Source organism: Heterocephalus glaber, unplaced genomic scaffold, assembly GCF_053883595.1.
Source record: "Heterocephalus glaber isolate CG9 unplaced genomic scaffold, H.glaber_assembly_v1.0 deba00000621, whole genome shotgun sequence".
Lineage (NCBI taxonomy): Eukaryota > Metazoa > Chordata > Mammalia > Rodentia > Bathyergidae > Heterocephalus > Heterocephalus glaber.
Window position 1 is genome coordinate 30152370 of NW_028258153.1, and position 26708 is coordinate 30179077.

The window sequence follows — 26708 nt, forward strand, 5'->3', positions numbered from 1 at the left end:
TCTCTCACTGCTTGTAGAATTTTGTTCTTCTGTTGGATTTCTGGAATCCTAATTATTATATGCCTATGTGTAGATTTTTTTGATCAAGGCTAGCTGGAGTCCTATGTGCCTCATTTATCTGTATGTCAAGTTCTTTTCCCCTCCTTGGGAAGTTTTCTGCCGTCACTTCTGTGAACAGTTTTTTTATGTCATCTGCACTCTCTCCTCTTTCTTCATTGACTCCAATCAGTCTTATGTTATTCTTCTTTGCATCGTCTAGCAGCTGCTGGATTGATTTCTCGTGTTCCTTTACAATTTTAAAGCAATTTTTCTTTTCCTGGTCACTAATTGCAATCTTTTCTTCTATATGTGAAATTCTATCCTCACATTGGTTCATTCTGCTGCACAGACTTTCGATGGAGTTTTTAATCTCCTGGAAATCTGTTTGCATCTGTTTTATGGATTCCATTTGTTTCCTATGTTGGGATTCTATCATGTTCCTCAGCTCCTCTATTTTTTTATCTGTGTCCTCTCTAGATTTATTAATCATGTCTTGCACCATGAGCACAATCTTTGCTGTTATCTGAGTAATTATTTCTGATTTCATTTTTCCCAGATCCTCTTTTGTTGCCAGTTCAGGGAGTCCACGTAGTTGAGTATCAGAGTGTTCCATCTCATTTCCCTTTGGGGTTACTGTAGGTGATCCAGAAGTCTGTTTTTGAGGCTTGTTTACATGTCTTCTCATTTCTTCGGGGGGTGGGGGGGAGCGGGTGTGCTGCTGGTGCCCACGTGGCTCACCTTCTCTGCCCTAGGAGCTTGGGATGGAGGCAGGGAAGCTTCCTTCCAGGTGCTGGGACCGGCTCACCTTCTCTCAGCATCCTTATTCTTGTAGTCTTATAATATTCAATTGAATAGATGCTCCATAATTACTTAAGCAGCCACCTTCTGATATCCATTTGGGTTGCTATGAAACTTGTGTAATTACTTGGTTAATGATGTAGAAGAAATCTCTAAACTTGTGTCATATGCTACAGCAATGTTGAAAGTAGGGGATGTGACAGGAACATGGATAGGATGTAGCAATATTGCAAATGAAACGTGGATTAGGGGAGCCCATTGAGGGCTGGAAGACAGCTTGGTAAACATGATCCTTCTGAGAGAATGAGGAGAAAAAGGAATACAGAAATGAATATGGTAAATCAAGGGAAAAAAGATGTGAAACAGAATCAGAAGAGAAACTAGGAAGGATAAGGAGGGCAGTAGAGGAACTCAGGGAGCAGGAAGAAGATGCCATGGCAGAAGTGATGAATGTAAAGTGCAGGGAGAGGGAACAGAGGGTACCTCTTCAACTCTGTATTCTTTGTCTACCCTTTCAGCCCAGGGAAACAGCAAGGCCAGTCCTCCCTGGTTACTTAAGCTTCCAGAACATAGCTCCATTGCTTACCCACGTGTGGTCTGGTATGATGGTGGGAGTAACGTTAGACAAAAGAATACCTCTTTCCAAGACCTTCCATGCCTTTAGAAAGCCTATCAATTAATGATGCTCCTGTATTAACCACATACTCAGTTCTCAGATTGCTAAGACAGTAGGCAGCATTGCAGGATGAGATCACTCTCACAACTGCCAGTCACGAAAATCCCAGGGAACAGTAGTGTCACTATTGGAGTCTGGAGGCAGGAGCTGCAAGGAAAGATGGAAGCTTAAGCCTGGACCTGAGATCACTCAGGGAAGCAAAAGTGAGCTTTACATAGCAAGAGGACACTGTGAGAGAGCAGGACACCATAAAGGAAGACGATTCTGGCATCTGGAATTGAACATTTCCATGTCAGCTGTAAGAAAAGGAATCATACTTTTCTTGCTTTTTTCATTACAGGTTTAATTCTTCTAAAAATCATACATATTTCATATATTTATATTTGTCAAATTTATTTTGTGAGATGTATTCTACCTACAGAAATGTGTGTAAATCTGCTTATCCATTTATAAAATGATAAAGTGAGAGCAGTGTGTGTGTGTGTATAACTCAATGATAGAGTGATTGCCTAGCATGTAAGAGGCCCTGAGTTCCACCCCCAGAACTAGAAATAATGACGACAACAACAACAACAATAACGTGAGCTCCCTTGTAAAAGCCACCTAGTTACAAACTGGAGAATGGACAGAACTTTAAAGTTCCCTTGTAGACCACAAACTATTGGATGACGAGAACAGTCATTTCAGATTTGAATTAGTATTTTCAGGTTACTCAAATCCATGGTGAGGATTGTCCTTGGGACAGAATTAATCTTTGAAAAGCTGATAGCAGCGTTTCACACCGTCTCAAAAAGCCTGTATAAATTTATCATTCCGGAGAGTAAAGATGAAAGGGTTCAGGAAAGGGGTCACCACTAAAACCAGAAGTGATGCTACTCTGTTGGACTCAGCTGCCTGTGTTTGCTTGGGTTTCACATAGAGGAACAAGCAGCTGCCATAGCGAATCACAACATAAGTGAAGTGGGAGGCACAAGTGGAGAAGGCTTTCCTCCAGTCAGAGGCTGTGAGTATCTTGAGGATGGTAGAGACAATGTATGTGTAGGAGATAATTGTAGGTATCATAGAACCAACAATAATGAAAACAGCCATTAAAAAAAGAATAAACTCTGTGAAAAGTGTTATTACAGGATAGTCTGAGCAACTATCCTTGGTCACAGTAAAAATGGTCTAACAGATTTGATTTGCAGAAAGTAAGCTGAAATGTGGCATAGACCGGCCATATTTGAAAAAGGAATCCAAACACCCATGACGAAATTACTGTCCAGATACAAGTGTGGCTGTTCATGATGATGACATACCTCAAAGGGTTACAGACAGCCACATAACAGTCCACAGCCATCACTCCTATTAATACCAAGTCAGAGGTTCCCAAAGAAAGATACAAATACAGTTGTGCACAACATAAAGTCAAAGTTATTATTTGAGTCCTTAGGAGCAGCAAACCCTGAAGCATAAAAGGGACAGCAGTAGATGTGATCAGGATCTCCAGGACAGAACGGTGGCTGAGGAAGAAATACATAGGGAACTGTAGATGCTTATCAGCACAGGTGGTGATGATGATGACAGTGTTTCCCATTATTGTCACTGAGTAGAAGAAGAAGAAGGTAACAAAAAGAATGTAGTGTAATGTTTTGGAAACAGGAAAGCCCAAGAGAAAAAATTCAGTGGCACTAGAGTAATTTCCCAACATTTAGTTCTGAGAACTTGTTCCTCATAAAATCTAGAAAACAGAAGAAAGATAACACTGCTCATCTCAAACAAGGAAAAATGAAATCTTGTCATTTGCAGCAAAGTGGATGGGACTGGAGGACATTGTGTTAAGTAAAAGAAGCCAGACACCCACTTCCAGAGGAAGGGACTGAGGTGAAGAGTTGTGTCACTCTGTAGAGCTCAGCTCAGGCAATCACCTGCCTGATTAGCACTGAGCATACTATGTGAGTCAGGGGAAGCTGCCACCACCTTTACTCTCAGAGAAATAGAAAACTCCCCTCATATCAGCCTTTGGGAAACTGTCCAGAAAGCATACCCAAGGTATGCTTGTTAGGGTGCCCAACTGTTTCTTTTTCTCTCCTTTCCTTTTTCAATGTATCCCTAAGGAAAGTTATTCACAGAGGAAATGTTGTTCATTTAAACCTTAGGGATGCAGTCAAGGGAAAGCCAGAGAAACTTTCAGCCTTTCTCTCTTGAGGCTAATCATGTTTTAGAACTCTTAAAAGTTTTATGTAATGGGCAAAATGGAAATTTCTCTCATCAAGGGCTTCTCAATATCCAGAGTAGCTTCCTTCCAGGTTTTGAGTCCTAGTTATCTGCAGACTGTTCAGGTTGGTCCTCTGTTCTCATCTGTACATCCCTATAATTCCAGTTAGCCCTACAGAGCCTAAGCTACCCCCAGGAAGAAGACTCCACAGACAGTTCCAAGATCTACATAAAAAAAACCTAGAGCACAAGGATAGACAGATGATGAGAACAAAATGGTGGAGCTGGCAGCTCCAGGCTCTTCTCTCTCCATAGAATCAGAGAAAACAACCAGAATCTGTCTGAAATAACTTTATCAGAACTGAAAAGACTTTCAAAGATTTATAACAATCAAGAAAATACTGAATACTTCCAAGTATTAGTATACTAACAGCCCCACTTCTTGGTATGGATATTCTTTGTCTGTTTTCTGTTGCTATTACCAAATACCCAAGGCTCAGTAATTTCTAAAGAATAGAAATGTATTTGGCTTACAATTCTGGACACTTGGAAGTCAAGAACTAGCATCTGCTTTGGAGTTGGTGAGGGTCTTCTTGCAATATGCAAGAGGCATCAGATGATAAAACAACACACTGGCCCAGGTCTCTCTTTTATAAAGCTTCTAATGCAATCATGGAAGCTCCACCCTAATGACCTCATCTAATCTCAATTACTTTCCAAAGGCTCCAGCTTCAAATACTATTAACATTTCATTTTGGGGATTAAATATTCAACACATGAACCTTTGGGGGACTCATTCAGACTACAGGACAAAACATACTCTTACCACGCAATCCAACAATCATATTTTTTGTTATATACCTAAATGAGCTGAAAATCTATACTCACACAAAAATCTGCACACAAATATTTATAGCATCTATTTTCATAATTGTCAAAAATTGGTGGCAACCAAGAAGTCTGTTATGGGTCGAGTGTATCCTTAAAATGTGTGGATTGAAGACTTAGCCCCCAGTAACTCGGAATGTGAACTTATGGAAATAGGCCTGTTGCAGCTATATTTGTTAAAATGAGATCAGGGGAATATAGAGTGGACCCCAATCCTGTACTACTGGTGTCCTTATAAAAACACTATGTGAAGACACAGAGAGGAAAAAAAAAGCCCTGCGAGTGTGAAATTAAATAAGATAAGTAGTACAGAAAAATTGATAAAGCCAAACACATGTTTTTGAAAGGGCTAATAAAAATCCCCAAATCTCTACCTAGCAAGAAAGACCAAGGTAAAATTATTAATATCACAAATGGAAAAAGAAATATCACAATAGAGACAGTAAATTTTGAAAGTATAAAAGCTGATATTATAAGCAACTTTATGCCGAAAAATCAACAATGTAGATAGATTATGAAATTCACTTGAAAAACAAAATTTCTCAAAATACACACAAACTGGAATAGAAATTCTACACAGTCTCATAGCTATTAAAAGGCATTAAAGCTGTAATTTAGAACTTTTTCATAAAGAAAACTTAGGGTATCTCCCCCTTGCTCTCTAGATTGTACAAGGAACAAGAGCTAAGAACTAAATGTTGGGGAAGTACGGTAGTGCTACTGAATGTTATCTCCTTGGCTTCCCTGGCTGTGAAGAACCACGGCATATCTTTTTTGCTGTCTTCTGCTTCTTCTACATAGGGACATTAATGGGAAACACAGTAACCATTGTTATTGTCTGTGTTGATAAACGTCTGCGGTCCCCCATGCACTTCTTTCTTGGCCATGGAGATCCTGATCATAACCATAGTTGTCCCTGTGATGCTAGGGACCACTGATCCCTGGAAGGCAGACAATATTTCTGACGGGATGTGTTGTCCAACTCTTCCTGCATTTGGCTCCGGGACCACAGAGTTTGGAGTGATTGGAGCAATGGCTATGGGCCATTATGTGGCTATCTGTAATCCTTTAAAGAACAACATCATCATGAACAACCACATTTGCAACTCTGTGGTAACCGTGTCATGGATGTATGGGTTCCTTTATCAAATTTGGCCAGTTTATGCCACATTTAAGCTTACTTACTGCAAATCAAATGTGATAATTTTTTCTGTGACCAAGGGCAATGCTCAAACTGTCCTGTGATAATACTGATTTCCTAGAATTCATCCTCTTCTTAATGGCTATTTTTGTTCTTTTTGGTTCTTTGATTCCTACAATCGTCTCTTATGCTTACATTATTTCTACCATTCTCAAGATCCCCTTGGCCTGCAGCTGGAGAAAAGCCTTGTCTCTCCACCTGTTCCTCCCAGTTCACCTGTGTTGTGGTTGGCTTTGGCAGTTGCTTGTTCCTCTACATGAAACCCAAGCAAAGAGGCAGCTGAGTAAAACAAGGTAGTGTCCCTGATGGTTTCAATAGTGACTCCTTACCTCAACTCTTTCATCTTCACCCTCCATAATGAGAAAGTTATAGAGGCTCTTCCGGATGGAGTGAAACACTGCTGCCAGTTATTCAGGAACTAGCCTTTCTCTGAGGCATTTGACATGGCAAAGCACTGTGTTCTACAATAATGTGAGAATTACTCATCTTTGAGCGGCATCATAAGCATCATTATCAAATAATCTGTGTTCAACAGAAGACTTACATTGTTACCACATTTTTAATAGGGTTTGTTATCACTTGAAATTGATCTTATTATTTTTAAGATACATATATATTCTTTTCAAGTTATAATGCACTTTACAATAAAACTTTTAGAACTTATATTTAAAGATAATGTTGTGATATTTAGATTTCAGAACAGCAAAGATAAGGAAAAGTATTCTGTGATTGTAGAATTGATCACAGGCTCCTGCATCATCCTCCTGCAAGTTCTGCACTTTGTGTCTGCAGAGTGTGTAAAGATTCTTAATACTCCTCTGACTCAGTATACTGATTCTCTTGATTTCTACTGCAAAGTCCTATTAGCATTTATCTATGTATTCTTTCTGGAGGAGTTTAGAAAGTGAAGGCGCCCCACAATTTTGGACCCTTTTACACATTCAGGGCTGGGTAGTTTTTCACATTGACACATCTCTAATTTATGGACTTTCCCAGGGTAGTGGAAGAAGAACTAGGTAAGGAGGAATTCTTGTATTTGATGATGCCCAGATCATGCTGCCACCATGGGGCTGTGTTGTGGGACCTGGAATGAGAAGGGGGAGCTGGGCTTGCTGTTTCCTGGGCTGAGTGGGGCAGGACAGTGGGCAGAAAGAGAGGCAGCCTTGGGTCTCTTGCTCTGAGCTTCTCAACCTATGATCCTTTCTGAGTACATAATACATCATTCACTCCCATTTTCCTTCATTTGTTCATTGTCTTCCTCCCACTTTCCTCCCTGATTCTTCTTTGTGTTCCTCTTTCAGTGGCTCCAGTTCTGCAGCATGTTCCTAGGAGCCACTCACAAACCCCAGGTTTTCCATGCTGTTGTGCAGCTTTCTTCAGTGCTGCTCTTATGCCTCATTTCCAGCATCAGCTGACCTCACCCTTCCACTGAACAGCTTTGTCCTGTTCCCAGGCCATGTTTCCATTTCTTATGTCATGGCACAGTTTCATCCAGTATGGCATTTTTATAACAACCAAATATTCATGTAGAATGGAGTATCAGTAGGTGACTGCTTGAATAATGTGGAAAATACCATTGAATTTAATCCAGCTGTAAAAGAATGAAATTCTTTCTGCAATGTTTACAAATGGTCTCCAAGGTATACTGTTAAATGAGAAAAACAAAGTGTACCAAATTTAGTATTCAACCTTTTGTGTAAGAACGGAATAGAAATTAACTTCATAGTCACTTTCCTTATAGAAGTCCTTATAAGAAAGTAATAACTGGCTGTCATGGGACTGTGGCAATTGGAGTAGGCAGGTAGGGTGAGGAAGTTAGACTTCCCACTGTTTGCCTTTAACATTCTTTTTATTTTTGCAACTACATATATGTATCTCTTATATAAAAATAAAATAATTACATTTCTCTTATATGTCTTAAAGGATGCATTCTTTCAGCCTCCCGCACCCTTTAAAGACCTAGGAAGATATTTAATGGCATACATATGTTTCTCCAGATGGGAAAATATTTGGTAAGTGGAACCTTTTACAAAATCAGAATATTTTGGGAAATCTTTGCATAGCTTAATATAGGAACTGGGGGCTCATGAAGAATATTAAGAGATGGAGGTACATGAATATGAGGTCATATATGTTGCTTCAGGTAAGGTCTAGGTTAGGATACTGATAGGGCAAAGACACCACTCCCAGCCGAAGAGAAGAGGCTGCCCGTTCTAAGGAACTATGCTCTGACACACAGTACCTACCTTCTCTGGGTCCTAGGTACCAAGAGTCAGAGGGAAACAGCCATTCATTATTCCATATTCCAAAGCAATGAACCACTGTGGTCAGAAACTGGAGAAACTTGTATCCCTAACTCTCAGGACAATAGCTTCCTTCTATACTGAGAATTTCTCCATACTTTCCAAATTGATTACAGAAATATTTATTTTATTTTATAGTGCTAACATTAGAATCATGCTAGCAAGTAATATTTCATATTAAGTCTGTTAGGAGAAGCTCTCACATCTGGCCCTAGAATTTCCCTATTGATTTGACTAAAGAGCTTCATTTGGGATCTAATGCACAGACAACCAGAAGTTCTGGGAAGTTACTGCCTGTTGGATAAATTTGACCAATGAAAGTAGAAACCAGTAGATAAATTTTCCCCATTTTTCCTCAGAGGGACAGTTCTAAGACAGTTTATACATCTTCTAAGGTGAGTAGACCCAAAGATCAAGTACTCAGGGGCATCAAGTTTTCCAATGTAATCTCTTTTTGGTTTCATAAGCTTCTTTCTTAGCTTCACATCCTTTGTCATTCACCTGTTCTCATGGAATGTGTCTCCTAGTGGAGTAATAGCTCAGACATCCTTGGCCTTGTATGGGACCAAAGCTAAAAAGTAATGCTTAAATCTGGCACTTACTTTTTTTTAGAACTCATTTAAATATTAAAACAACTCTCTATTCCTATTATTTCCCAAGGATATGTGATGTACATTTGATAGTTGATTCACCCAAGATCAGATTGTTGGTATATAGGAGCTCCATATTTAAACCTAGTCAGCCTAGCTCCAGAGTTCATCTCTTAACCATTGTGTTAAATAGCCAGTCATGCAATACTAATTACGTATCTTTATGGGAATTATTTGTTACTAATTTTTGTATCTTTTGGGGTAACCTAGGTTATATCTTAGTAGCAGACTAAGTATCTTTGAGGTTTACATGTGTATTTTTGCTCCCATTATTTGTTAAAAGTGGGTCAGTTGCCCCTTTGATCCTTATTATCTTCATCATAAGCCAGGCTAATGGGGTGGCTTTTAAATGTGAGTTGGCTGGTTTTGAGACAATAGGGAAAGAATAGGATGAATCATGGTCAGATTTTGCTGGGCAAAGCAACTGATGAGGCCAAGCATGCTGTTGCTTTCATGACCTAAATACACATTTATAATTAATTTAAGGAAGGAAAACAATTAGGTAGAACATTGGTTTCATTCATGACTTTAAATTCTCAGTACTTAGATATCTATATGCAGGAGGATGTATTTGGAACCTTACCTTACACTAGAATCTTAGAATCTTACTTTACCTTACTTACAGTTCCTCAGTTTATTATAGGATTACTATATGACTCAGCAGTTACACTCCTAGGTATATATATATGAGAAATGAAAACATATACCCCCAAAACTTGAGCATGAATGTTTATAGTAATGTTATTCATAATAGCCAAAAGCTAGAAGCCACTTAAATGCCTATCAGCTGATGAATGAATAAACACACAACAGATTAAGAGGTTTCAATTCATGATCAGCTGGTCCTTCCGCTTTTAGGCCTGTGCTGAGGCAGCACTTCATGGTGCAATTGTGTAGTGGAGCAAAATTACTCATTTCATGGCCAGGAAGCAAAAAAGAAGAAGAGTGGCTGGGGTTCCACAATCCCCTTCAAGGGCTCAGCCCTAGTGACTTGAAGACTTCCTATTAGGTCCTCCCTCTTAAAGGTACCTCCATATATCACCATCCTAAGGACCATGCCTTTTTAAACACATGGATTTTTTTGGATGGGGGCTCAAAATCCAAGCAAAAACACACGCTACGACATGGAAACCTTATGCAGAGTGTAAGAAACCAGCTCATACAAGCCACATAATATATGATTCTATTTAAATGGAAGTCTAAAATAAGGAAGTTTATAGAGATAGAAAGTAGACCAGGAGTTGCTCAGGGATGAGAGGAATGCAAGGATATGATAGTGATAGCTATGGGAAGTGATGATTACCAATAACTGTGAATATGCCAAAACCCATTAAACCTTGCATTTTAAATGTGAGTGAATTTTATGGTATGTGACATATATCAAAAAAGCTGTTAATACCAGCCAGATATAGTATATTTAATGGTAGAAAAGTGTTATGTAAAGGAACGCAAAATAGTTATGAAGGGGAGAATCTTTTGGGGGAGTTTTGAAATTTTAAATAGGACACACGTGTAAATACTGAATAGTTTCACTAGTATGAGAAACTGATAGTGTAAACAAGGGTTAAAATGATTAAAATGAATAATTGATAATTTGAAATAGGAAAAAAGGTCCAAAGACAAAGGAGTGAAGGGAGGGGAAGGGGAAAGGAAAAGAGGGAAAGGAAAAACTATGAGAAGAGAAAAAAAAATGGAAATGAAATCTATGTAAATAGGGAAAGGTGGAGGGTGTGAAGGGTGCACAGGTAATGGGGAAAAAATAAGAACCAAGATATATCATGTACAGGTACAAACACCCAATGATAAATGTAAATGAATTGTATACCTAAAATGTACCAATAAAAGAACTAAAAAATAAATAAATAAATAAATAAAGTCTCACCCCCCCCCCCAATTATCAGGGAAAGCTTATGATACACAAAATAGTGAGGCATTCAAGTATGTGTTAAAGAGCACTCCATGCATAGTGAATAATAAGTGCAGAGATCCTAGGGAAAGCATAGGCAAAGAGCTGGAATAGAGTGAGTACAGAAGAAAAGGACCAGAAAATGTGTGTGAGCGGGTAGGAGATCGCATCAGTTACCTTTCACTACATAAGAGACAAGCACAAAACCCCATTGCCATATGACAGCTTTTAATGTCATACATTAGAATTTTACTAGATCCAGGCTTGTCTTAGCTGGTGGTCTTGCCAATCCCAGGTGGGTTTGTTGACTAGTCTAAGGATTAGATGGGGCTATCCAACCTAGGCTGGGCCCACATTTATAGCCAGGGGAAGTATGGTTTTGATCTCCATGTGACTTGGCCACAGGATTTCCAAAGTGCCCTTCTCTGACTTGGGTGGTTTTTATTTCCATATTTTAAGTGAGTAAACAAATTCTGAGAAATTAAGCAGCTTGCTTACTTCATCTTCTAGCAAATTGAAATGCTGTTCGTTGGATAAAGATCTCAACTTCAAATCCTCTACAAAAATGCTTCTTCTAATGCTTATAACCATTGAGATATATGGAAGGGATCTTATTTAATATGTATAAGAATTTTGTGAGAAGGATATCATTGTCCCATTTTATAGATAAGAAAACTAAAACGAAAGGTTAAGTAAGAAAGCTGTACAGATTCACACAGTGTATTAGAAGCAAAATCTAAACTCCAACTCAATGCTTTATAAATTTCCATTTTATTGTATCATTATTATCTAACAAAGGCCACAGTTTTCTGCATTTCTAAGGATCCTGAGCCCCATTTCTTTTTTTTTTATTAAGTTTATTGGTACATTTTAGGTATAAAATACAGTTACATTCATCATTGGGATCGTGTACCTTTACATGATGTATCTTGGTTCTTACTTTTCCCCCATTCCCCTGCCCTTCCTTCACCCGCTCCACCCTTCCCTATTTACAAAGACCTTGTTTCCATTTTTTTCCTTTTCTCATATTTTTTCTTTTCCCTTCTTTCCTTTCCCCTACCCCCCCCCCCACTTCCCCTACTCCTTTAGACCTTTTTTTTCCTATTACACAATATCAATTATACATTTTTTTTTGGTACCAGGGATTGAACAATTATACATTTTTAAAAATTAAAATATCAAGATTTAGAGGACATTACCACAGATTTTACAGAATTTAAAAGGATATGGAAAGCATATTACAAAAATCTTTTTTGAAATAAATTTGACATCTTCTATGAAATACCTTGGAAGACAAATTAATGAAACTGACTCTGGAAGAAATAAAAAATTTGAATAGCACCTATTAAAGAAAGTATATTCCTAGCTTGAAAACCTACCTATATGACAACAGCAGGCTCATATACATTTTAACTGATTAATTATATCAAACATTTAAAGCAGAAAAAAGAAGGAACACTTCTCCCCTCATTTTAGAAAATCAACATTGTGCTAATACTAAAACTGGATAAAGATAATAGAAGAGAAAAGTGTGAACATAAATAAAAATTTGTTTAGCAAAACAAACTATAAGAAGTCAGATCTGGCAGTATGTAGTACGTGGTTTTATTATAGGGATGGCAGTGTTGGTTCAGCATTGGAAGATCCACCCCCGTAAGTCATCATTTTAACAGAGGAAAGGAAAAAGCCATATAATCCTATCAGTTGTAGAAAAAGTATTGGACTAAATTCTACAGCTGTTCATGGTAAAAGCTATCAGGAGACTAGAAGTAGAACAGAACCTGCTCAACAGATTAAAGACATATACTCCATACTTCCAGCAAAAACACCTTATATGAATGGAAAAGATACAATGCTTTCTCCCTAAGGTGGGGAACAAGGGCAGATATGCTTACTCTTCACCTGTCCATTAAACTTTGAAACATAGGCCCAAACCAAAATAGTCTGGCAATAAAAAGAAACAAATAGCATTGGATTGGCAAGGTAGAAGTAAAATCTTTATATGTAGATGAAATGATCATTTACAGAGAAAATAGTAAGGAATCTTGAGGAGCCCCTAGAATTTGTATTTGAATTTAGCAGGATTAGAAAACACAAGGTATATATAAAAATTCAGGTCTATGTATACTTGCTATAAATGAAGAATTGGATATTGAAATTTAAAAGTTATATAGGAGTACAAAGGACCTGGAAAAGTAAAAAGAAAAAAAAAACAGTGTTGGAAAATATTTATTGCCTAATTTTAAGACTTCCTCTAAAGCTACAGGAATCAAGGCAATGTTGGCGTAAGAAAAGACATACAGATCAATGGAATAAAACAGAATCTAGAAATAAAACCACACATTTTTGAAAGATTATTTAACATTAACGTTTTGTAGAACATAAACTCAATTTAAGAGCAGAGGAAAAGATAATGTTTTCACCAAATGCTACTAGAACACGTGCTATCCATATGTAAACAATTGACCTCAACCCTTTATTTCCATATATAAAAATAACTTGAAAGGATCTATTAACCTAACTATGAAAGACTAAAACTATAAAACTTTAAGAAGAAATTATAAGGGAAAATGTTCGTGAATTTAGGGTAGGCAAGAATTTCCTAGGATACAAAAAAAATGATGTATAAAAGAAAAAAATTGGTAAATGAGATTCCATCAATATTTAGAACTTTAAAAGATATCATTAAGAAAATGAAAAGTAGTCCTTAACCAGAACATATTTATAATACATATAACCTATGACTAGAATATATAAAGAACTCTTACAGCTCATTAATAGACAATCCAATTAAAAAGTAGACACAAGAAGATGATAAATAGCCAGTACAGCACAAGGAAAGGTGTGCAACACTAGAATCAGAAAAATACTAATCAATACAATAACAACATCATATTATACACTCATTAGGGAGATGAAGTTAAAAGTTTTAAAAGAACAAATGTCAGCTTAGGTGTGAACCAGTAAGAACTTTCTAATACTTCTAATGTGAATGTAAAATGATAAAACCATTGTGGAAAACAATATAGAAATTTCTTGTATTACTATTAAGAACCAACAGTTCTGTCCTTAAGTTTTTACTTAAGAGAAATGAAAACATATGTTCACAATAGATTTGTACATACAGGTTTACTGTCCCTTATCTGAAATTCTCAGGGCAAGAAGTGTTTCAGATTTTGGTTTGAAATCCACTTGATCTGCAAAGAGGATAAGTACTCCTGCTTTTTTTCGGGTTCCTGCAGCATGGAGTATTGTTTTCTATCCTTTAACTTTCAGTCTATGAGTTTCTTTTTAAATTAAGTGTGTTTCTTGTATGCAGCATATTGTTGGATCTTGCTTCTTGACCCATTCTGCCAGTCTATTTCTTTTGATTGGTGAATTGGGACTAACATTGATGGTTATAACTGATACGTATTGACTTATCATTGTCATGACTTTTTCTTTTTGTTGGATTCTTCCCCTTTGAGATTAATTTCTTGTCATGCCCAATGGATTCATTCTGCTGGGCTTCCTGGAGTTGTGATCCTCATTGTCTTTTCCTAGGATATTGTCTAAAATTTATTGGAGTGCTGGTTTGGTATTCATGAAGTTCCTAAGGTGCTCTTTGTCATGAAAGTATCTTATTTCTCCATCAATTCTGAAAGATAGTTTTGCAGGGTACATCAATCTGGGTTGGAGGTTGTTTTTCTTTAGGGCTTGAAATACATCACTCCAAGCTCTTTTTGCCTTGAGGGTTTGGGTTGAGAAGTCTTTTGTGATTCTGATGGGCTTTTCTTTGTATGTGATTTGTTTCTTTTCTCTAACTGCCTGTAGAATTTTTTTCTTCTGTTGGGCTTCTGGAATCTTAGCTATTATATGCCTATGTGTAGATTTTTTTTAATCAAGGCTACTTGGAGTCCTATATGCCTCACTTATCTGTATGTCAAATTCTTCTCCCCTGCTTGGGAAGTTTTCTGCCATCACTTCTGTAAACAGTTTTTTTTATGTCATTTGCACTCTCTCCTGTTTCTTCATTGACTCCCATCAGTCTTATGTTATTCTTCTTTGCATCGTCTAGCAGCTGCTGGATTGATTTCTCGTGGTCCCTTACAATTTTAAAGCAATTTTTCTTTTCCTGGTCACTAATTGCAATCTTATCTTCTATATCTGAGATTCCGTCCTCACATTGGTTCATTCTGCTGCATAGACTTTCAATGGAGTTTTTAATCTCCTGGAAATCTGTTTGTATCTGTTTTATTGATTCCATTTGTTTTCTATGTTGGAATTCCATCATGTTCCTCAGCCCATCTATTTTTTTATCTGTGTCTGCTCTAGATTTATTAATCATATCTTGCACTATGGGCACAATCTCTGCTGTTATCTGAGAAATTATTTCTGATTTCACTTTTTCCAGATCCTGTTTTGTTGCCAGTTCAGGGAGTCCAAGTGGTTGAGTATCAGATTGTTCCATCTTGTTTCCCTTTGGGGTTGCCTTGGGTGATCTGGAAGTCTGGTTTTGAGCCTTGTTTATGTGCCTTGTCATTTCAACAGATGCAGCCTTCTGTGCCTTTGTTTAGGCAACTTTTTGCTCACCCAGTGGTCTTCAATTTTCAGCAAGCCACGGAGCTGCCTTTTCTGTGCTGCTCATGAATACACTAAATCCTGGGTTCAGAAAGGTGGCCTTATGGATCCCTGAGCTCACCTGTTGTCTGGGTCGGCTTCTGCCTGGGGCCTGTGCACACTTGGGATGGTATCTAGGTGTGCCACTTGCTAGGGCTCCTATGTAGCTGTTGTCTGGGAGGGTCTTTGGCTGTGAGCTGTGCACCCCAGGTCCTGTTGTGTGAGCAAGCTTCTGGCTAGGGTCTTGCGCACTTACTGATGGTATTGGGGTGAACCTCTGGGTGTTCCTTGTGTGCCTGTGCAGCTCTTTTCCAGGCAGGCCCTTGGCTTGGGCCAGTATGCACCAGCCTCTGGGGTTGGGGCAGAGTCCTGGCTGGGATCTGCTTGCAGCCACGCTGCTCTGTTCCACACAGCTGTTCCCCCAACTCAGGTGGCCTAGTGTGCCTTTATTGGAGAGATCTTCTTCACCTTTCCAGTTGGCTTTAATTTTCATCAGTTGCCCTCAGAGAGGCCCTCTTTCTGTTGTTCACTTCTACTCTATCTTCTCCAGCTCAGAACAATGTCCTGTATGACCCCTGAAACTCTGTGGTGTGGATCCAGGTAATGGCTTGGCACAGCTGGGGTGAGGGGGAGGGGAAGGTGTGTGCTGGCACCCGTGAGGCTTACTTTCTCAGCGCTCTGGGGTGGTGGTACGGCTCTGAGCCCCATTTCTGATAGGGAAAGTAAACCGAAGTTCACATATTGCTTGAATCTCCTTACCTCTACCCTATTTTACTGGGCTTCTTTAAAAACTGGGCTATCTTCTCATCTTGGGGTAAATTTGGGCTTCAATTATGGAAATTGCTAGATGTTGACATTTCCTGACCTTAAAAGTCTACAGTTATTCTGTTATAAAATAGGAAATGTGGAATTATAGTTTTCTTTTTTCAAAACAGAAGGATTATGTTTTCTTTTCTGTTGTCTGAGTTGTGGAGCTTATCTCTAGCTTTAATTTAGTTGGTTCTTTTCTCCACCATAGACTCAGTCTCTCCTCCCTCAACCATGGAACACACTTGTTAATATAATCAGGGAACTTATATCTCCCCAGGATATTAATACAGTGCCAATATCCACCCCATCCCAAACACAGACTATTTCTGGTAACCTCCTTCAAGCAAGTTCTAACACCTAGTGCATTATCTCTTTTTAAAAATTTGTAAATGGCTGCTCTGATGAATCCCAAATGATGAAACCTGGGAATACAGAAAGAGAACTTAGGCTTGTAATAAAAGATAAATTTTACCACAATTTATTTTGACTAATGATATATATAATCATTATTTTAGTACATTGTTAATGATGGATATGGTAAGTAGATTACTTAGGTGACTCTAATTTCTATTAGTTTTATATAGCCATTCCTATGGTTTAACTCTTGTTACTTAAGACTTTTCTAGTTTTTGTATCCTGAGGTGTATGTGTAGCTAATATCTTGTCAGTGCAGAAAACAGCCAAAGTACTCCAAGAATTTTGCTACTTTCTTGTGTTTTTTCCACTGTGGCCAAATGAACTCCATTCTTATATGATTTCCCTTTGTTCCTGGTATTTACTTTTTTTTCCATGCCTACCCCTTGCCTCCACCCAGCTGGACCAGTGGTAGGCCAGTATGATGTCAACTAGTGCCAAGGCTTCTTTGGGTCAGTACCTATTGTCACCATTTTTCTAGTACTGAATGAAAGAATATTTTGTGACCATTGAAGTATAAAAGACTATCCTCAATTCTTAAAATTTACTCAACAAATACTGTTAAGTAATCAAAACCTCCACGTGGAAAGAAATCTGCCCACCCAAATTTTGGTTACAAATGAGTTATATATACTATAATGGAGCTTCTTACCAAGAGAAGAAAATTTTTAGCCTTAGTGTCTCATCAGGGCTTTGTTGAAGAACAGAGATTTGGCTTGCTTAGTCCCCTTGATGATCTAGTTCTCTTCAGAGGGATCTCTGGCCAGATTCCTATCCTGTCTGGACCGTTCTCCATTCCTATCGGCAATGTTCTTTCTGCTCCAAGCTCAGTTCTAGCAGCTACCAATGCCCCCAAGTCTTGGCCCCAAAGTAGACAGAGAGCATCTGTTTTCTCAGCTGTCAGGGGAAGACATGTGAATAGGGATCTCTTGGGAACAGAGATAAGGAAGCTGAGTTCATCCATCTCCTACTGATTCTGTCCTTTAAATAATGCTCACAACTACTCAGTCTGCAGTTTCTCTCTGATGATATGATCATGTGCTCTGTGGATAAAACAAACCAACAGAATAGACCCTGTGGATCAGTCAGGAATGCTCAGTTCTATAGAAACAGATCCCATTTCTGTATAACTGTGATGTGTCCATAAAAGTGGGCATGTCTCCTGGAGATGGTTAGCTTCTAGTCCCCCAAAGCAGAGTGCAGAAGCTCATTTTCCCAAACAGATAAAGACCTCAAATGGTGGATGGATACATAAAAGAATCACAGAATAGATGATCCATGAGGATCCACAGAGTCAGTTTCAACTCTCATAGGAAATGCTGTCTAGGGTAACACTGGCTCAGAACTGGGAAGTTTTTCTGGTGATGTGTATATAAGTCTACGTGTGAAAGAGTATGGTGCCTTAGCTCTGAGGATTCCTTAGGGAGCTCTGCCAGTAACCCATGGAAGGCTGACACAGTGATTTGATGTTCTATATCTCCTGCACCAGTCTCAATTGTATGGTCTTTTGCTATCTCTGTAAGTATATTTGTTCTTGTCAAAGAGGGCTATGATCATCTGGGAATCATCTCACAGATCCAGTGGTAGGGGACGTCACATGATGCAGCATCAAATGTTGTTGACAGGCCTATGGTGACACAGTTGAAGTTTTCATTCTTGTTGGTGACACTAAATGAGAAAAGGAAGTGTGGTTATGGCTCATTTCCACTCTGCATTTTGCTAATCTCAGTGAGAGTCTCATGCAACTAGTATGTGGACTGTGTGGATACACTCCTCCTCTGCACCACACCTTCTATTCTAACTCAGCCACTCTCTTCTAAACTCAATTTCCCCAAATTCAGCTTTACCTGACCTGTCAGTTCCTCAGAGAGTGCTCAGAGATTCCCAGAATCTTAACTAACTCATTTCTATCTTTGGTCAGAAACATCTGAGTTTTTCCTTTTCCCTCAAGAAATAATGTTTTAGTACCATATATAAATTTGTAGCAGAACTGAAAGGGGGACAGAGATTTCTCATTCTTTCCTTGATGGCAGCAGGCTGTAGGAAAATCTTAGTGAACGTGTCTGTTGGCCTTCTCACATCTCTTTTTATGTTATTTGTTCCTTTTAAATCTGAATATAAAGAGTTTAATTTCATGGAAAAGTCGTGAGTTTTGAGCTCAAGTGAATATAGGATCAAATTGTGGCTCTACCACTTTATAGCTATATGAATGTCAACAAATTTCTAAGCCTTTTTTGTTCTGGATTGAGCTGTTCAGTAGAAAGTAATAAAAGATTTTTCTGTATCATGTGAAGACTGCAGGAAATAATATATGTAAAGTGCTCAGCATAGAGTCTGACATTTAGTAGAAACTGAATGAATATTAATCTTCTGCTCTCTGTAGAGATACCCAGTGACAGGCTGGGGACGTGAATTGCTCCTTGTTGGACTTAGCATTTTCATATGAACACTGGGAATATTATGTTTGCTACCAACCTTTACTTCATGGAATGACTCATTGGAGATAGATACTGCAAATTAGCAGTTCACAGCTTTAAGGTACAGATGATTTTTTTAAAAGTACATAAAAAGAGCTACATGTGGAGAAACTTGTAGGCACTTAGCAAAAAAAAAATGTGATCCGTAGTTTAAAAGAGATCTATGAGTTACAGCAAAAAAAAATCTATGTATGTGGATTTGTTTGGATCTTTGGGTAAATTAATGTATTCGATGAATACTTTTTTCTCTCCTACTTTTTAAAGTGGAAAATGTTTGATATTTTCCTTAATAAAATACTTATAAGAAATATTTCTCTGAGAATAGACAGGTTGGAAGAAAGAAGATTAAAACAAGAGGGCCAGGCATTTAGCTCAGTGGTTCTGCCACCTGCCTTGCAAGTGCAAGGTCCTGAGTTCTATTCCTGATACCAAAAAAAAAAAAAAAAAAAAAAGAAGGGGAAAATTAAAATAAGGTCAAGTCTCAGCTTCTGAGATATTACAGCATGAATCTCAGGTTTGGTTTTTTGGAAGCAAACCAAGATCCCCAGAATAATGTGGGATGCTCACATACTTGCCAATGAACACAGAGTTGTTGATCCAGTGCCATTTATTCTCTGCAGGCTGGTACATTAAGCCAATAAAATACTTCTCAGCATCAGCTTTGTCTTGGAGATACTTCTGGAAATTAAAACAATAAATAAGCAGTTCAACAATGAGTCCTTTATTGCTGTCCTTGAGCCAGTGAGCCCATGATTATATTTGATTGTGAATAAGGAAAGCTCCTGGAGGTAGGAAACTGGCTATCACTGGCACTTGCCATTAACCCCTAGAGAATAAGTTCATAAACTTTTCAGGCAACAAGATCATATGGAAGTCTTGCTAAAACACAAATTGCTAGGCTTCTGTTCCAGAAGAGCTGGTATAGGGAATGAAGAATTTACATTCCTATCAAGTGCCCAGGTGATGCTGATGTTGCTCTTCAAAACTAGACTGAGGAAATAGAGAAGGGGAACTATTTGATCAAGACCAGATAGTTTGAAATACAATTAAAAACTTGTCATGACTCACTGTATAGAATTACTTTCACTTCCAGAAATTTTATATTTCAAATGAGGTGGAGTCAAATAATAACAAAATATGTTGACTTGAGATTCATCAGCAAACTATTGGTGTGATGAGCTTCTTCTGGGGTTAGCATGGAGCGTAAGTGGTGGAGAATGCCACCAATGGGAGGTGGGATGCATTGAAACTGAAGGGGTGAGTAGAGAAAAAGATGCCGTCAACTTGTCTTATTCACCTCTTCCTCTCATTTTTTTTCTTCTTTTCTCCTCTTGGTTTTATTCCCATTTTTCTGCCCGAGGGCATATTTACTTCTCACTTGGTGCTTAGACCTAAAGAATCTATAGCATCTTGATCCCTGCCCTTTGTTAGACATCTGTTGCCTAACTTCAGAAAAGTCTCTCTTACAAATTCTTCTCAATCACAGGAGTACTTTTTTTTACAGGAAGAGTGAGGGTATAAAAGGGAGAGAAACAAGAATAGTGTATATAGCACAGTACCCTTCTCCTCTACTTAAGTTTTGTTGCATAACAAGTTCCATCCTTCGTATTCCCCATTGCTTAAACTATTGTGAGTGCTGGGTACTCAGCAAATGCTTAGATTTGAAGGAGAGGTAACTGTGAACTAAAATGAAGTATGGTCTAAAATTGATTCAAACATGGTTTTTGGAGTCAAAGTCATCTGAATTCAATTCTGTGTTCTGTCATTTATGTGTGTAACTGTGGTTAAATTATTTTGGTGCCCTAATTTCCTCATTTTTAAAATATAAATAATAATATGCCGTCAGGATTGTTATAAGATAAAAGAAAATAATAAAGCTTTTTGCATAGTGTTATCTATTTTTATTATCATGAATATAAACTGAAAACCCTATGATCTGATTCTTTGTTTTTCATATTACTGATTCTGTTATTTCACATCTTCCTTTTTTACTGTGTATATTGGGATGCTACATTGATATCTTATATCTGTATGCTTGTAATAGCCCAGAGAAGCTGAAGAACATGCCCCGGTGCTACTAAGAAATCTCTCAACCTCAGGTTCAGAACAAGGAGATGGAACTCAGCCAGCCACCTCTCCACTCCTCCCTACCCAACTCCCACTCCACCACACTGCCCTACCATCTCCATCCACTGAGGCTGGTGTAGGGTGGGCTGCTTTACTGTACCATTCCTGATTCTCTCACCAGTTTCTCTGGCGTGTTGACAATTGCCAAAGTGGATCTTTTTTTTGCACAGTCATCCCTGCTATTGCTCCAGGTTGATTCAGTGGTGGACAAGAAGAAACATCTTGTTTGATTGAAGTTCTGCCAGTGTGGGGGGCAGGCTGAAGAGATGAGAGGAAGAAGGAAAGAAAAAAGGAAAGAAAGAGAGAAAGAAAGAAAGAAAGAAAGAAAGAAAGAAAGAAAGAAAGAGAGAAAAAAAGTATGAGATTAGATTTTTGGAATATGAACCCTGGAACTGATCCATAAAATGGTGGGACATAATGGGATATGGGCTTCTTTATAACAATTATATTGATACAAATTGCTCTCAAGCCAAAAAGAAATTCCATTCATTCTAGACTATTTTCCTGTTGTTGACATGAAGGAAATGAACTAGAAGGTCTTTATGGACCCTTTAAGCAAAAAAAAAAAAAAAAGGTTTCATAGGAAAGGAAGTGATGAGAAAAATCTATAAGAATTCAGCTAATAACCTATGTAAGGAGTCCAGAGGAGATTCAAGTCATGTGCTTTACCTGTTCCATACCTCCTTGTGGGAATGAAGCTCTCAGTACTGCTCTCAAAAGTTTGTGAGACTGAAAGGAAGAGAAAACAAATTTTACTGTACAGTGAACATAACACACAATCATCAAAGTATTGGTTGTTGAATTGCAACTATTTGACTTTTAAAAGTACCTCCCTACAAGGAGCTCTTGACCAGTGCTGAGCTAGCTTTTTTCAGATATTTTGTTTTTTTTAACTTTCATTTTGCTATTACTGTTATTGCCCTATTTTATTCTCCCCTTTTGGTGTGGCAGTGGGTATGAAATGCTGGGGAGGGGGAAGAAAAAACAAGAGACAGACAAGTAGTTGAAGAATTTGGTATCCCAGGGAGACTCACTCCTTTCTTAAGTGTTCCTCTGAGAGTGTTCCAGTCCACTGCAGGCTCCACAAAGCATCTTTGCTACTCTTGCCATTTTTGGTGTCCCAAATCCTCTACTGAAACTCATAATCCCAGGCAGGTACTGGATGCTTCTCTTATCAACACTTTCTAAGAATTGCAACTAATTGGAACAAGTTTTACAGTATAATCAGACAAAGAATCAAGTGAACATTCCAGAAATTTCCCGTAAATGGAGAGAGATCCATTTGTTCCTTTAAATATAAATAGGGGAATCGACTGGTCTCCACAAGACCTCATTTTTTCTGGAAACACTGGTGGTCTGAGTAGGCAGCTACAGTAGTTTCAGAGGCTGGTCAGATCTCTCTTCAGTGACCTCAGTTATTTGTCTATTATTGTTGAAAACACTTTAGTTTACTCAGATATTAAATTGGTTGCTTAAAATTATATTAATTAAATAGATGTTAGCTTTCTCTTTTTATTTCAGTCTGGCTCACGGGCCCTTTGTTATATATAGTAGCCTGGTTTTCATCAGAAAGTACTTTGGGATTATAATGGACCCAATACATATTTCTTGAGTATTTTCTTCATATAACTCATTATCTTGGATGCACCAGTTGAAACAAAGATGAATGAGAAATGGCTTTTCTCTTAAAGGTGTCAGTAGTAACAGGTGTCTTAAGAGGAAGTGAGAGGTCTGGGAAAAGGCTTCTAGAGCGGGTGGGTTTGACAGGAAGAGCCACATCTCACCCATCTCTTTATCCTGCATGATTTTTGGTCTTGTGCCTTTCACTTTATAGATGATGGTTAATATCCTGTGTTCATTCTTTTCCCATAGTTCGCCTTGCATAATATTTGGCGCAGAAATATGATACTCTTTTTGTGGCACCTCATCTCTCTATAATCATTCCTTGTAGGTGTACATCACTTCAGAGTCTCTGAGGTGCATTCACATTACACTATAGCAATTACACACAAATCATCCACATGCCCAGTAGAGGTCAGAAATTTCACTCAGGACCTGGGGGTGTGGCTCAGATGTATACTTTTTATGCAAGATATCCTTGGGTTCTATCCCTGACACAGCAAAAGAGAAATTTTCACTGACTCTGGTATTGGTTATCCCTGGAAGATAATTTATTAAAAGACCTTTATGATATCTTTATACAAAAGATCCTTGGGAAAGCAGGGCTTGAGGACAGGCTCTAAGAATGGAGGCCCCTAGAAGTTGGATGGTAGAGAGGAGATTACCATTATGCACATTATCTGTTCCATAGCTCCCAGTAGGAATGATGCCATCATTACTTTTCCAAAAAGTCTGTGGGACTGGAAAGAAAATCATATATTGGCTCAGCTCCAAACACAGCTACATAATGAATAAAACAAGCAAATCCATAGGGGGGGCCCTGTGACTATTAATGAGAAGCACTGATCTCTGACTCAGATCACCAGGGCAGGGATATGTATATATTTTTGGAATGTCTTCATTTATTGAAACGTCTTCATTTATTGAAACTCACATTTCCTCTTACCCAACCAGTCTGACCCACTCACATTTCCTTCCTTATTTATACTACTTACTGGCTTCAGAGGCTGGAAAGTATTCTACTTCTTGAATTGCCCCATAATCCTTTGATATAAGGCTTCTTTTTCTAATTAATTCATTGGAATGAATGAATTTATATGAGTATGTAGCAAAATTTCTCTTTTGATTATAGCCTATTCACTTATAGTTCAGCCTTTAACACAGACTTACTATTGAATTGAAATGGAGCTGTATTTTTAAATTTCAGCAACAATAGCAAGCCCTGCTAACTACTTCAGCTCAGATTACCCCCAAAATACTCTAGTAACAAAAGCTGTGTGTGGGCTTTGAACTATCAGATTCCGGTCAATTCTACATCTCTAAGGTAGAATAAGGAACCTGGCCCATTGTATGTGCTGGAGAGAAAGAAGGGCATTGATCAATTGCTCTTAGCCTGTATCAATTGCCCTTAGGTGGAAAATTTGAGAATTTAACCTTATATATAATTTTCGATTTGGAAGAGTCAAGGAGCAAGACAATAGGGATGTTGGGTTAAGCAATCATTCAAATACTCACAATACAGCAGAAATAAGGTCACTCCAATAGCTTTAAGCACCACTACAATAAGCACAGAGATTATCATGTGCCAGTTCATTATGAACGGGATTCAGGAACCTGTGGGGAATCAGAGAAAAATTATTAGAATCTGAGAACAAATTTGACCCCCGCCCCCCAGGACTTAACCCGGCTCTTGCTCAGGGCTAAAGGGAGGCTTAGAAGGCTCAGATTTTACCAGAGCATGGATGGGAACTTGTGATGATCCTGAGCTTTTGAACTTGGCATGCTGCCTATCCTTCATTCTTCCCTTAGCTCTAGGCTTAGCCTTGTCCCTGTTTGTGGCCTTTTAAACTCTAATAAGTAAATCCTCTCCTGTATTTCAAGAACTCTTAGTTTTTAAATGACACTTACTTCAAGAACTTTAGTCTGTAGTCTTGGCCATGCTGACTTCAGTTGTAGAAGCCTCAGTCTTCAGTATGTCTGCTGTAGACAGAACAGGCTTCTCTTAAGGTCTTGGCTTTGGGTAAAGGCCAACAGTCTGGACAGAGAGGACAGACAGACAGAGAGACAGATAGACAGATAGACTCACCCCTCTTCCTGGAAGACTGAGATTCTTACAGATGGGGGTTTGAGGCTTGGAACAGTGGACACGGGCCCTGTCTGTTTAGAATATGCTCATGCTCAGGCAATGCCCTTCCTTCTTCAGTTTGTCTGTCCTGGCAGCATCTGTGAGAAAATATGTCTTCCTGTTCAGTGTTTTTGGCAAAGGGAACAGGCGGGGCAAAGAGAGGAAGGGAGCCTCTAGCTTATAAGGAGGAAGTTTCTTACCAGGAGAGTCATAATACTGGGGAATATTTCTACCAGAATTTGCAGAAGCAAATATCTCAACATGGATTCACTGTTCCTGTTTACTTTCTATTGTTCTTGGGACATGGTTTGGACTCCTTAACATGGTCTATAAGTCTTTGCATGCTCATTGTTGCAGCACATGTTACTGTGTGTTTACTATACACCACTTTCAGGCACCTGCGATATATGTTGGGGCTCTGGACTTCTCACGAAACCACATCTACCCTAGCATCGTCTGCAGGCAACATTGAATTCATAACTTTCTCTTTGATCTAACTTTTCACATATTCACCTTACACAATTTTTGAGCACGTATGTACAAAGAATTAAGAGCACCACCTGCACAGACATAGATTCATGCATACTCTCTTTGACTAGGTTATCCCAACTCATCCTTCAGGTATTAGCTTAAATGCCACTTTTTTCCAGAAATTTCCTTGCTAATTCTCCTTCTTTGCCCCATTGGAGTTTAGGTGTAGCTTATCTAGTCTCATGATACCATGCACTTATTCCTTGGAAGTGACTTTCACGTGATAAAATCCTGGTTGCCTTGCCCTGAGGACTCTTTGGAGCTGTGAAGGCAGGGGCTAGTTATGTTCTCAACTGCTGCAGCCCCAGCACATCCACAGAGCATGGAACACTGCACCATGGCATCAGGTTTCCAGGATTGCAATTCAAGCCTTTATTGTGAAAGTATGAGAGACCCTACAAAATATTTCTGATTATTTAAAAATCTTTGTGCTATTATTTATACTAATCATCAAAATTGGTGTCAGTTATCAAAGATAATTTAGGTGCTATAGGATCTTCAAGGTATGGATTCTTGATTAAAATTTTATCTTAATAATTACTCTTAAATGTGGATTGTGGTTATAGTACTCTCAATGATAACTAACTACCCCTTTAGTCTTATATAGAGTTAATGTGTGTGGCAAATACTATGTTATCTTAAATTGCCGCTTAGATGATACAACAGCAATAATTCATAAAACACACAGAAAGAACCAGCTTCAAGAGTAATTAGTAGGCCCCTGCAGTAGAGCTCTATGACATGTACCCTAACTGGTATGTCAGGGCTTGGAGGTGAGAGGAGTTTGTGGGCCCTTGAGGTGGGATGGCTGAGAGCCTGTGAGAAGGCTACTCACTTCTGGACCCTATCAGGAACAGAGCTTCCTGGAAACACACTTGGCTCCCACTTTGTGCAGTGGTTCATTGAATAAAGTGGAAGTCCTATTGCAAGGACAGTCATTCCAACTGGATAATGAAGACATGACCCCATATTATCAAGCTGCTTCAGTACCAGACAGAAGAAACCCTGTGGTCAGCAGTGAGACTTCCTGTTCAGGATGTCCTTATCTGACAGGAGAGAACAAGAGTAGATAAAAACTTTCCCATCTTCTTTCATCAATTCCTGTAAGATTTGATTCTTCCAGTATCTACCAAGGCCATCACAGCTTTGTATGGGTAAAATGCTATCATCTCCCACTCTGACATTTAACAAACAGGAAAATAAAATTCATAGGTGTATGAGAATGCATTCATTAAAAATAAAGTGAGCAGCATAAAGAAAGAGACCTAATGTCCACATGTGAAACAGTCCTAGAAGACTGGAGATGTTAGAAAATATCTCATTTATGTTTTCATTAAGATTTTAGAGA

The 26708-nt window shown here is 38.5% G+C and overlaps 1 protein-coding gene and 2 pseudogenes across 3 annotated transcripts; 1 reads left to right on the forward strand and 2 right to left on the reverse strand.

The window, feature by feature from the left end:
- Positions 1-2127: 2127 nt before the first annotated feature.
- Positions 2128-3203, reverse strand: LOC101709625 (olfactory receptor 9A1-like; annotated as a pseudogene).
- Positions 3204-4040: 837 nt separating this feature from the next.
- LOC147829416 (olfactory receptor 9A4-like) lies at positions 4041-11277 on the forward strand (annotated as a pseudogene). The gene has a single exon (XR_015449120.1). The product of XR_015449120.1 is annotated as an olfactory receptor 9A4-like (transcript).
- Positions 11278-11412: 135 nt separating this feature from the next.
- Clec5a (C-type lectin domain containing 5A) lies at positions 11413-24976 on the reverse strand. 2 transcript variants are annotated; one of them, XM_004851308.4, is made up of 8 exons: positions 24791-24976; positions 24613-24681; positions 24220-24318; positions 23370-23444; positions 21754-21813; positions 21203-21342; positions 19529-19635; positions 11413-18148 (listed from the first exon to the last, which is right to left on the reverse strand). In XM_004851308.4, the coding sequence occupies exons 3-8, from the start codon at positions 24296-24298 to the stop codon at positions 18034-18036; spliced, it is 576 nt and encodes a 191-aa protein (XP_004851365.1). In that variant the 5' UTR covers positions 24299-24318; positions 24613-24681; positions 24791-24976; the 3' UTR covers positions 11413-18033. The 2 variants fall into 2 exon arrangements, with proteins under 2 accessions (XP_004851365.1, XP_004851364.1); XM_004851307.4 differs by having other exon boundaries at positions 24613-24684.
- Positions 24977-26708: the final 1732 nt, after the last annotated feature.

Excerpts from the sequence above, each read along its gene's own strand:
- Clec5a (XM_004851308.4), bottom strand. The coding sequence starts at position 24,298 with ATGAACTGGCACATGATAATCTCTGTGCTTATTGTAGTGGTGCTTAAA. Across the intron at positions 23,445-24,219 it reads GACCTTATTTCTGCTGTATT|TCCCACAGACTTTTTGGAAA; the intron begins GTGAGTATTTGA and ends TTTTCTTTCCAG. Across the intron at positions 21,814-23,369 it reads AACAGATAATGTGCATAATG|TCTCACAAACTTTTGAGAGC; the intron begins GTAATCTCCTCT and ends TCTTCCTTTCAG.